This window comes from Herpailurus yagouaroundi, unplaced genomic scaffold (genome assembly GCF_014898765.1).
Source record: "Herpailurus yagouaroundi ecotype Mexico unplaced genomic scaffold, PumYag 198, whole genome shotgun sequence".
In the NCBI taxonomy this organism is placed as follows: Eukaryota; Metazoa; Chordata; class Mammalia; order Carnivora; family Felidae; genus Herpailurus; species Herpailurus yagouaroundi.
Window position 1 is genome coordinate 13,325,206 of NW_024412429.1, and position 12,479 is coordinate 13,337,684.

The 12,479-nt window shown below is 43.8% G+C and overlaps 1 protein-coding gene across 7 annotated transcripts in view; it reads left to right on the forward strand.

Moving 5' to 3' along the window:
* CNKSR3 (CNKSR family member 3) overlaps positions 1-12,479 on the forward strand; it is an 83,953-nt gene that overhangs the window by 55,521 nt on the left and 15,953 nt on the right. For 6 of the 7 annotated variants that reach the window (XM_040448825.1, XM_040448821.1, XM_040448824.1 and 3 more), the window contains 4 exons: positions 3,860-4,062; positions 4,557-4,644; positions 9,675-9,716; positions 12,188-12,307. In XM_040448825.1, the coding sequence (XP_040304759.1) occupies positions 3,884-4,062; positions 4,557-4,644; positions 9,675-9,716; positions 12,188-12,307 (429 nt within the window). In that variant the 5' untranslated portion in view covers positions 3,860-3,883. Of the gene's footprint in view, positions 1-866; positions 1,176-3,859; positions 4,063-4,556; positions 4,645-9,674; positions 9,717-12,187; positions 12,308-12,479 lie in introns of those variants that run through there. The other variant, XM_040448827.1, reaches the window with a different exon arrangement.

A 12,479-nucleotide genomic window follows, 5' to 3' on the forward strand; every position in this document is an offset into this window, starting at 1 on the left:
AGAGCTGCTCTTTCTAGTAGGATAGCTATTGGCTACATGCAACTATTTACATGAAAATAAATTAAAATGAAAAAAAAATTACCTCCTCGGTCGCCCTAAGCTACATTTCAAGAGCTCATAGCTAGTGGTGGCTAGCGGCTGCCATATTTAGACAGTGCAGATGGAGAACATTTTCATCACCGCAGCAAGTTCTGTTTGACTAGCACTGGTCCGGAGGGTGTGACTGAGAGTAATGAACTATGAACTATAATTGTAACCTATTTTCTTTGGCAAATCAACCTGTCAAGACCAAGGCAGGCACAGATAGATTTTTAAGGTTGGTGTAGGTTAAGAAAGTGAACAAAGTTGGGATCAGCACACACGTTAACTGATGCCACCCAAGTGTGTGATTAAATGAAATACTTGTGGGGCGCCTGGGTGGCGCAGTCGGTTAAGCGTCCGACTTCAGCCAGGTCACGATCTCGCGGTCCGTGAGTTCGAGCCCCGCGTCGGGCTCTGGGCTGATGGCTCAGAGCCTGGAGCCTGTTTCCGATTCTGTGTCTCCCTCTCTCTCTGCCTCTCCCCCGTTCATGCTCTGTCTCTCTCTGTCCCAAAAAAATAAATAAAAAACGTTGAAAAAAAATAAAAAAAAATAAATAAATAAATGAAATACTTGTAATGTGTTTACTTGTCCAGGGTGCTTCTGCGCACTTGTATACCCCTGAGATTATTCATTGTCCATAATTTAGCCATCTCTGGCAAGTCATTAAAAAATGTTATCCTTCTTTTTGGGGAGAAATCATGCAGGAAGAGTGATCTTTGCTGTCAGTTTGTATTTAACTTGATCCTGCTCATGAGGTTGTATTAAAATGCCTTTAGGGAAACTGCGGAATATATGCCTTAAGTTGTGACCTAATAATTGACCCAAGTCAGTGAGATGGTTTAGATTGTGTTCTCTGGCCCTCCTTATACACATATGTTAGATCATGAACAGGGTCAGGAGGAATGGGAAGAGGAGGTAGAAGAGAAATAGAAGATTCATCTTTAGCTAGAGTGTGTATAATTCAGGCACCGGAAGAGTAAGAATCTGCCTGTTTCCTGTTCTCCTGTCTGCTGTGTGATTTCTCTAACCAGACCGGGAAGTAATCCCTGATGGCTAACCTCTAATGAAGTGAGATCTCAGTGGAAGGGTTTCTGTAGGTATGTAGAATTTCAGAGACTCCTTTCATTTCTTACTCGGTGTGTGTCTTGTTGATACTTTTAATGCAGTTTCTGAAGGAGATAAGTTTTAGGGAAAAGATTAGTGGAGATAATCAAATCTGGGCTGAGAAATTACTCATTTTCTGTCTTTTGTTGTGGGTCACTTAAGTCAATAATACTTCCCTGATTATTTTTCTACATTAGAGGCTCTCTTGAGTTAATGTAATCAGTTTCTTGTTCTCTTCTTATTGTGGAATGGAGTGGAAAGGGAAGGTATTTTCCTTCCTTCTTTGCTTCTTCCCTCTGTCTTGTTAAAATTGTACTCCATTATAGCTGCATCTATCTATCTATCCTTCTAGTCCTATGATTTGTTTTGGGTGGGAAAACAGAATCAGAGCACCTTGAGTGGAAATGAAAAGAACCAGTTAACAAGAAGCGACACTTCCCCTTTGTTTTAATATTAAAAGGGGTAGGTTTGTAGGAGATTGAGGTTTAAAACTTCTTGCAACACTAAAATGCGTTCAGTCCGCTTTGAATTCAAGAAGTAAATGTTGTGTACGGTAATAAGAGTTCCACTCATATTTTAGGTGACGTCGATTGTAGAAAGCTGACTCTCTTGCTTTAGTTCAGAACTCTTGATAGAAGTTGGCAGGCTGAGTAATTGACTGAATGAGGGGACAGTTCCCTTTAATCAGTCACAAGTGCTTCAAAACAAGCTTGTCATGTGGCTCTTTATCCATTCACTTGTGAGTCTTTGATTCTCTGAATTGAAAAAGCGTGATGAAAACCCATCTTTGTAGTTTTGTCTTCTGTGTTGAAGGATAATGTCATATTTTAGCCTGTAGAAAATGACAGAAAAAAATGAAGAATGTAAGAGTTAAATGGAACATTGCCGTTTAATACAAAACACTTTTATTTTGAAATTTTATTTCATAAAATTATGAATTTGTGAATTTATTATGAAAATTTTAAGGTTTACAAAAGACAGCTTCCAGTTCGTGGATCTGGGGAGGATTTTTATTTTCTTAGCCTACTTTTTTGTTGTATTCCACTCTTTTCAAAATTCCTATCTAAATTTTTTTAAAAAGCACTTTGTATTGCACTAGAGGAAGCAACATAAATTTAAGCTTCATGAACAATTAACTACAGTGAAAACCCCACTACGGTGTCTTAGAGTCATTGACACCAGAAATTACTTGGGACTTTTATTACCATGCAAACATTTCTTTGAACATCAGGGGTGGAGCAGGTCAGGATAGAATTTGGGGGGAGGTAAGCATCTTGTTAGTTTGTGTAGAATCCGGGGCCGCTGGCTGCTTTCCTTTTGCTCGTCTTTACCCAGCCCATTTTCTGTCTTCTCCTTCTGCCCTGCCTTGGGCAGGGAGGGTGAAATGGAAACATGCCCCATGGTGATCCAAACCTTGTGCCCTCGCTGCTGACTACTTTGATTGGAATCCCACCTCTCCACAGATTAGTAAATTCGATGACTCCGTGCTTCTATTCCCTCACCTGTAAAATAGAGATACTGTCATTTCCACCTTCACGTGTTATTTACCGGAGATAATACTTGTTGAGCCCTTAGTTCAATCCCTGGTGTGGAGTAAGTGTTCAATAACGTTGGTCATATCATTCCCGGCTTTTAAATGGTACCACGGTCTTGTTTTGGGACGCTATTGAAACTGTGTAGTATGCCCCAGAAATATCTTTATTTTTCTGTGAAAATAATGAAACGCCAACTTGGGACATGGACGTGCAGTTCAATACAGAAGTTCATCCGTCCCCTCCCCAGAGTCATCTCAGATTTATGTGTCATCCTCTGGGATTTGTTCTTTACCTGTCACGTGAAATTCATTTTTTTTTCAAAGCACCTGAGTAAGATGAACATCGTCCAGAAAGAACACAGGTTAGGAACTCAAGGGACAGAAATTACATTTCCGGTGAACTGACCTTTAGTCAGCGCTGCTCTGTTTCTGGGCAGGTGCCTCTCACCTGATGGAAATTGTCTTCTGTGCTGCAGGTACGGGTGAACCATACATAGAACTCGCCCTGTCTCACAGTTTGTGCCCCATGGAGGAAGATGGTTCCTGCCAACCATGGTGGTTCCGGGAGGTGGCAGATAGGTGATGTGCTAGAGAGCGACCTGAGGGGGCGTTTGGCAATGTCTGGAGACGTGTTCGGTCGTCACAGCCAGGGAGAGTGTGCTACTGACGGCGAATGAGTCGAGAGAGGCCATCGGTGCCACCGAGCCTCTTGCCATGTACCAGAATCCTCCCTCATCCTCTCACCCCAACCAGAACAGAGACCACTGGGCTTTAACTGTCAGTAGGGCTCAGGCTGAGAAACTGCTCTACGTGGTCAAGGAAGCCTCCAAGAGGAGGGAACATTTGGGCTAGGATGTCAATATAAGAAAGAGCTATTCTTGCAAAGATTTGTGGGAGGAGCATTTTGACAAGGGAAGCTGGCGAGAGTCAAGTCCCTGAGGTGGGAGGAAGCTGAAGGAGGAACAGAGAGGAGGCCAGTGTGACTGCGAGTGGGTGAGGTCTGCACTGTGGGTAAATAAGGAGGATTTTGCGGCTATTGTAGGAGTTATTCAAGTTGCTCGCTGGGCTTTTGAGTTACTAATAGAGATTGGACATTGCTGATTGTTTTGAATTCTTCCCTTTGATTTTATTTTCCACAGAATTACGGCCTTGAAACCGATAATATGAAGAACTTGGTTCTGAAACTGCGAGCATCTTCCCACAACTTACAGAATTACATAAGTAGCCGGCGGAAAAGTCCGGCTTACGATGGGGACACTTCCCACAAGCCCCCGAACGAACTCCTGACCTCTGTGGTGGAGCTAATCGGTGCTGCTAAGGCCTTGTTAGCTTGGCTGGACCGGTAGGTTACGCGTGTGCTCCACTGTCCCATCAGAGGAGGGCCCAGGCTGCACACACGCCTATCTTAGGAAAATGAGCCTCTTCATGTCCCTTCCACTGGGCCTCTCCAGGACTTCTGGATCATGGTGGGATTTTAGGGTCCCTTTGGAAGCTACTGAACAGACGAGTGGCAGGACCAAATTAAGGTCCACTTGGGGAAGAGTGGAACCCCCGTGCCAAAGGTGTTTTCGCTGCCGTTAAACACTCATGATTATTTCGTTGGTCTGAAGGCCGTTAGTTGACTTCTGAAGGGACGTGAATTCCCTTGGCTCATTTTCTAATGTGTTTTTATCTAGCACTCCTGCGGCTCTTCTGTTCAGATTCCTGTTTTGTGTGTTAACGGGAGAGGAAACCATTGCATAACGAGTCCTTTAAACCAGCTCTGCTTGTCAGCCTGCAACGTGGGATCCCAGTGTCCCCACCCCCCTTTTTAAAAGAATGCTTGTTGCTTTCCAGGGCTCCATTTACAGGGATCACCGATTTCTCAGTAACGAAGAACAAGATCATTCAGCTCTGCCTGGACCTGACCACTACAGTCCAGAAGGTCAGTATGCCGTTGCTTTTTTAACATTGTGTCCTCCCTTTACCCTTGTCCTCTTCCTCAGAGGGCTCACATGCAGGCATGAAGTGCCTTTTTCGCTCTTTCTGTTTCTTGCCATTTTTTTCCCATCCGACCTGGGGAGAGATGGGGGGCTTTCCATTAGATGCATTGTTGCCGATGGTTTCTGAACAATGGGCAGTGGCTTTTACATCAAAGATTACCTTTTTTTGTTTTAAAATAGTTGAGCTAATAGGCCCGTACTTTCTCTAAACTGTTAGAGCACTTAATTTTTTTCATAGAAACTCCAGAGCAACTAAGTCACGTGAAGTTAAGAAATGCTGAGGGAAGGGCCCCGGAAGGATGAGGTGGATACAGTTATGGATACGTGGCTGGAGGGACCCTCCGTTGCAACGGTGACATTTGAGGAATCTGACCAGCATGGCTCTGTGCTTGTCCTGATGGGATGGGCCCATTATGTCATCTTGGGGTGTTTTCCTGGTAGTCATTTTTTTTTTTTTTTTAAGTTTACTTATTTATTTTGAGAGAGAGAGAGAGTATGAGCAGGGGAGGCATAGAGAGAGAGAGAATCCCATGCAGGCTCCACACTGTCAGCACAGAGCCCTGCATCGAGCTCGAACTCATGAACCCTGAGATCATGACCTGAGCCGAAACTAAGTGTCAGACGCTTAACCGGCTGAGCCACCCCAGCCCCTTGGTAGTCATTGTTGACTGTTGGGAACTGATGATAGAAAAAACATCTCCTGGTGGGAGTTACAGATCCCGATCTGTTCACGTCAGGAGCAGGGTGTCCTGTCCACCGAGCAGTCTCACCACACTTGCCCCTGCTTCTGTGGGCCTCAGCTCACCTGGCACATGATAAGTGGTTTTTAAAATTTTTTTAAATGCGTTTTTAAACAAATGAGATAATGCTTTTGACAAAGAAGCCGATGCACATCTTTCATGTATCGGGAGAAATTTAACCCAAACTTAAGGGACACATGAGGTATTGTTTTTGTTTTCCCTTTGGTGCTCATTGAGTATATGCTTCAGAGACAGACCACCACAGGTTCAAATCCTGCCTCTACCACTGCTTAGCCCTGGGACCTCAGACAAGTCGCTTAAAACTTAAGAGCCTCATTTTTTTTTTTTTTTTGTCTGTAAAATGGGAATATTAATATTTACTTCACCAGATGATTTGGTAAGATTTCTACAAGTTATTGTTGAACGAGCAAAGAAGGAAAAAAAGTGGAATATAAAGACAAATGGTGACCCCCCCGCCCCCAATATGAAAACGTAGGAAGACACGTGTTCGTAACACACACGCTATCCAAGAACCTGTGTACAAGGGAGTAAGTTCAGTAGGCAGTCTGGAGGAAAAGTCGTGTTACTTTAGCAGGGAGAGAAGTGGGGACAGAGCCTAGGAGCCAGCCCCCCCTGCCCCCAACCCCAAGGACGAAAAGAAACACTTTTTAAAAAATTTACAAAGACCATTATGTGACCACATTTATGTATTTGTGTAAAATTAAATACAAATAATGTGAAATATTTTACCTAAAAATAACCACACCTACCTCGAAAGTTTGCTGTGAAGACTAAATGCAAAGCGCAGTGCCCACAAGAAGTGACAGCATATAGTAGGAAATCTAAAAACGATGCCTTGTGCTGGTTTTCTGGACACCGACTTGATGGTTCCAGGAAAGGGAGTTCACAATATGCTGCTCCTTTTTGGTTTGTTTGTTCTGTGGCTTATTTAAATTTGAACAGTTCTTAAGGGTGAAGACTGGCAAGGCGTCACTATACACGGAATATCGTTTTAGGAACGTGGGTTGAAAAAGATGGCTAGCTCCTTGAACATATGTTTTCTCTAGCGTTTGGAGAACACAGGTGCTTTGGCACCGGGTGTATTTGTGTGCACACAAATGAGAAGCAACGCACTTGATGAGCGAGCCCCGTGCCTTTTGCAGGGTGCCGCCTGCATCCTGAAAGGGGGAGCCCTCACACTCCCTCCCAGCCGCGAGGGGGGGGGGGCGGGGTGGGGGGGGAGTGCCGTCTTCAGAACTTCTCGGCAGGAGGTCTGTTGACCTTTCCGGAAGCAACCTGTCTTTTCCGTGTATTCCTTTTATCTGGGAAGTTTCAGGAATGAAAGTTGTGTCCTTCCTTCTTCCGGTGACAAGGAACGTGTTCTCCTTGGGTCTTTATTCCTTTCGTCTCTGTCTGCAAGGAGAGACCTTTGGGTGTCCTTTCGCTCCTTTCTCTCCTCCACGGGTTGCCATCTCCCCTCCTGTTTCTTGTCACTTCGTCTGCATCCTTCCCTTGAAGGATAACGTGTCGGTCTCCTGGGTTGAGGCGTAAATCGTTGCTGCCTTTTCCCCTGGAAGGAGACTGCGCCCTTCTCGTGAGCACGCCTCGTGCCGTCCAAGTCCACGGGTGGATATTCCGTCAGTTTCCGGTTTCTGGGCTGTGACGTCAGACCGAGGAACTCCGGGGGGAGGGGTGGGGATCTGCATCTTCAGTCTGTCCTCTGCGCTGCGAGGCCATGAAAACTGCAGTGGCGGCCGTGAGAGATGGGATGACGGTGGCAGGTGCCGAGTCCCGCTGGGGGAAAACTCGGGGGGAAGGGAGCAGTACACTAGAAAGCCCAGGAGTCCAGTTCACTGGACAGAAAGCTGCGTGGCCACAGAAGCAGAGGAGGAAAAAGCCACGAGAGCATTTGCGGAGCGCTGGTTGTGTCTCACGTGTGTGCCGCGTGCTCGCCGTGTGTTGTCGCGTTTGCTTCTCCGCTGAGTGAGGGTGCATCGTGCCCGCCTCGCAGAGACAGGAGGGCAGGCAGGGAGCAGCTGGGCAGGTTGCTCAGGGCTACCCCGCTGGGGACGAGGTAGAAGGAGGACGAGCAGTGGAGGGAAGGAGCACCGGACAGCTGCCCTGGCTGGGTCCCTGCCAGGTAGGCTGGTCTGAGGCTGCGAGCCAGGTGACCGAGGAACATGATGGAGCTCAGCCCTGCCGTCTGGCTCCAGAGGGTTGATTTGGTTTCAGGATGCCTTTTTTCCATTCCATTGCCTTTGTGCCAAAAAGCATGAAATCATGCCTGCGGCTGCTTCCTCCCGGTAGAAACGGCTGTGGGAACCCGTGTTCACCGTTGCGGAAGGTAAAAAGTGAGCCCTTTCACACGTTGGCTTGAACAGTTTTGGGGAGGCAGGAGAGCACCTCTCACCCATTGGTTCCAATGCCACAGGGAGCCCATTTTCTAGGTGGCTTCTTGGACCTGTCAAGGAATCAAGTGTCAGGAACCACAAGGCCACACATCCACCTTGAATCGTGGGCTGTGGAGTATTGAGAGGAGCTCTCTGCCAGTGGGTGATTATCATTTTGGGATCTGTAATGAAAAACCATAAATACACATTATTACTTTTATTCCTAGCACAAGACTGCGTAAGTGTTCTGTTCGCTGAAAATTGATACTTACTTAGTAAATTCTGTGTTTCCGATGCTGTTAACACGGGATGAGCCATCCACATCCCATCCATGGTACTTGGTGGTTTAGCTCTGTGCACAAGATGGAAGATGCAAGGCACATGTTCGAGCTGGAATGATTCTGTTTTACAGAAGTTGTTGCTCCTGTAGTGTTTGAGTTCATATCAGCTTCACGCATATAAAAATCTATCTCTAAGTTTCTTTTTTTAAGTATTTTCTTACTTGGATGCTCTTTTCCTGAGGATAAGGGTAAACTTTGGGAGCAGTAGAGTCACTATTAATGTTTAACACATTTTTAATTTAAGAAGATACCAAAAATCTGATTACAAAATCATAGGGTAGAGTATCATACATTTCTAACTCCCGCCCCCCGCCCCACTCCTTAGTGGTAGCAGAAAAGTGACCTTAAGTGACTTTTCATTGAAGTGAAAATCTTTTACAATTCCAACAGAGTTGATTAATATCTTTCGTGTACATGAAATAATTAGGATGTTCCAGTTTGGGATTATACTTAAAGGTGCAAAATAAACTCTGAAGAATCTAGTTGGTCCCCTTTTTTTCTTTTTTCTTTTTTTTTGTTTTTTGTTTTTAATGTTTGTTTATTTTTGAGACAAAGAGACAGAGTGTGAGTGGGGGAGGGGTAGAGAGAGAGGGAGACACAGAATCTGAAGCAGGCTCTAGGCTCTGAGCTGTCAGCACAGAGCCCGATGCTGGGCTCGAACCCACGGGCTGCAAGATCACGACCTGAGCTAAAGTCAGATGCTCAACTGACTGAGTCACCCAGGCTCCCCAGTCCCCCTTTTTTTCTGCATGTCCTCTGCCATGTACAGGGAAACCTTTGCTGTAGGCCAGTTAACTGTGGAGGTTAACAGTGAGAGTTTCACATTGGTGGTTTCACTGTGACCACTTTTAGACAGGACAATGGTGACTCCTATAATCAGCCAGCTGGGTTCATACAGTTCCGAGTCTTTTGTTCTTACGCTGAATAAATAATGCTTTGCACTCCAGCCCTTTATTTAACATCATCAATAGCATACCTCAAGACCACTTTTTTGGCAGTGTGTTAATGAATGTTTTGTTGAACCTTTTTCATTTATTAAGGACTAAAATATCTGATTTAATCTCAGTGTTGCTTAAAATAAACTTCTGTGGCTACATTTACTCAAGCCTTTATTTGAAAGCTATTCTTATAGAAGCAGGCCCAGAGCTAAAAGATTCCTGACTTGTTGGTCAAGTGCTGGCTGAGCACGGGGTCACATTTGGGAGCCATTGTCAGGTTTCCTTCTTGGACTCGACTTCTGGTTTCTTGCTCTCTGCACGGTATAGATGGTGGGTGGATTTCAGTTCAATGATTTTCATAGGTTTTCTGATGAAATAATCGGTCAAATGGGTTCCTTGGATGATAAGCTTCTTTGGTCAGGAGAGAGCAGAGCCTGAGAAGGTGTTGGGTGCCCGCTCCGTGCCCTCCGCATCCCATACAGGGCTGTTTGGGCTGCAGGGGGAGGGGCATGCCAAGTTTCTAGCTCTCTCACAATTTTCTTTTTTCTTCTTTCCTTCTTTAGGATTGCCTTGTAGCAGAAATGGAGGATAAAGTTTTAGCTGTAGTAAGTATACCTTTTAGAAGTGACTGTAAAATTCCTTTTCCCAAACGAATGGGACTCACATTAATTCAAGTAAATATTCTGTGGCTAATGACTTTAGGATATACTTTGAAATATTGGCTCTTTGGGATTTGAGTCTATTAATTTAGGTAGAAAGAGAAGAGTAAAAGTAATCTAGCAACAAGAAAATTACTACTGTGAAAATTCCTGTGCTTAACTTGGGTATATGGGGGTCTCTGTTTCCTCTGAACATTTCATTAGGTACAATTATACTTAAATTACTAGCCAGCCTGTTAATCAGGGTTACCCTGATCTGTAAATTTCACTTTAGGAACATTATGATTAAAAAAAAAAAAAAAAAAAAATCCTTGGCAAAACCCTTCTGATGGCAGGGGGATGTGCCGTGATTGTTTAAAGAGCATTTTGTAACCATTCATCATCGCTTCCTCCCTTTGACATAAGCCAGCCTGGGCCCTTTTGATAAGGCCTTCCTCCTACTGATGTTGAGGAATTTAGCAGTGAAACTGCTATAAATATATTTTCCATAAATAGGAGGCTAAACAAATTGAGGGAAGGTAAGAAGTGTCACTTCTTGGATTCTCCCCCTTGGGGGGAAAAAAAATCACTCTTTGGAATTTCCCGATTTCCTTGGTGGTTTGATTTTGAAAGGTTAGATGAATCTGGGGGAAACAACAACACGTAACCACCACTTCATGGGGATCTTCATGTCTCAAAAAGTTTACGTTGTCAGTGTTTGGGGTCAGAGAATGTGAACCATCACTAAAAAGATGGTTACCCCTAAATGTAAAACACAAATCTATGCATCTCCTGGATGATAACAGGAGAAAAATCTAGGTTGACCTTGTGTTTGCTGGTGAGTTTTTAGATCCAATACCAAAGGCACAATCCGTGAAAGAAAAACCGATAGGACAGATCTCATTGAAATGGAAAACTCTGCTCCATGAAATGCAGTGCTAAGAGAATGGAAAGACAAGCCACAGACTGGGAGCAAGTAGTTTTAAAAGGATAAAGGATTTGTATCCAAAATATACAAAGAACTGTTAAACTCAACAGCGAGGAAACAACCCAGTTAAAAAGTGGGCAAAAGATGTGAACAGACATCTCACCAAAAAGGTACGCAGCTGACAAATCAGTATAGGAAAGATGTTTAACATCGTGTTTCATTAGGGGAATTGCCAATTAAAACACCAGTGAGATACTATACACACCTGTTAGAATAACTGAAATCCAAAACATGACAACACCAAATGCTGGCAAGGATGTGGAGCAGTTGGCACTCTTGGTCATTGCTGGTGGGAACACAACATGGTACGGTCACCTTGGAAGGCACTGTGGCCATTTCTTACAAAACCTAGCAGATGCTCACCCCACGATCTAGCAGTTGTACCCAATGAATTAAAAACTTATATCCGCAAAAACCTGTACAGAATGTTATAACAGCCTCATTCCTTAAGGCTGCAACTTGGAAGCAGTCAAGATGTCCTCCAGTGAGTGACCAGATAAACATCCAGACAATAGACTGTTACTGAGCAATAAAAAGAAATGACCGAAAAGCCATGAAAAGGTATGGAAGAACCTTAAATTCCTATCACCAAGTGAAAGAAGCCCGTCTGAAAAGGCTACATATTGTATGATTCTAATTATTTGACATTCTGGAAGAGGCAAAAACCACAAAATCAGTAAAAAGACCAGTGATTGCCAAGGGTTCATAGTGGGGGAGGGCGGGAGAGATGAATAGATAGAACGGGGGTTTCAGGTAGTGAAAGTGTTCTGTGTGATACCGTAGAGGTGGATACATGACGGTGTGCATTTGTTGAAACCCACAGAACTATATACCGCAGAGAATGAACCCTAATGTCAACTACGGACTTTTGTTAATAATAAGGTACCAATTTTGGTTCATCGGTTGTAACAAATGTACCACACTAAGGCCAATGTTTTTATATCTTATTATTAACCCTGTTATAACTGTGTTGGAAATTGTGTTGGGGTGGGAAGGAAGCACATAGAAACTCTGCACTTTATGCTCAGTTTTTCTGGAAACCTAAAACTGCTTTTAAAATAAAACCTACTCAAAAAAAAGCAGGTACAGGCAAAAAAATAAATAAATAAATAACCTTTTGAATCTTTGATATGTATAGAATGTGAGCGATCAGGAAAAAACCATGCAGAGGCTAGGAATAGATGATTGTCCTTAACTGCCAAACGGGGGTTTCTGTACAGTCTGTGCTCCTAATTCATATAAGAGCTGCGCTCTTTAAACAAAGCTGAAGTGGCACCGTTGCCACGGATCGCAGATACGAAGTCCCAATGCCATGCCTTCGTCAAGTAACATTATTAAAATGATCACCGACCAGAGCTGAAGATTGTAGGTGAAGTGCATTTCTTTAAACTGCACCTGAGATAAACTTGGTTAATGATTGAACCTTTCCTATGTGCCTCTCCAACTCTAGGTCAAGGTTTTAAATGGCATCTGTGACAAAACAATACGATCTGCTACAGATCCTGTTATGAGCCAGTGTGCGTGTCTGGAGGAAGTTCACCTGCCAAACGTTAAGCCTGGGGAAGGCCTGGTGAGATTCTAGAAACACTTGTTTTCTTCCCAAATAAGAACACATCATCATTTATTAAAGTTTGGGTTTTTTTTTTTAATGATTCTTTATTGCTCTCACTGTAATTCTGAATAGAATTCAACTAGATTGTCTTGCATTATGTAGTTAGGAATTTGCCATCTTGAACTGTTGA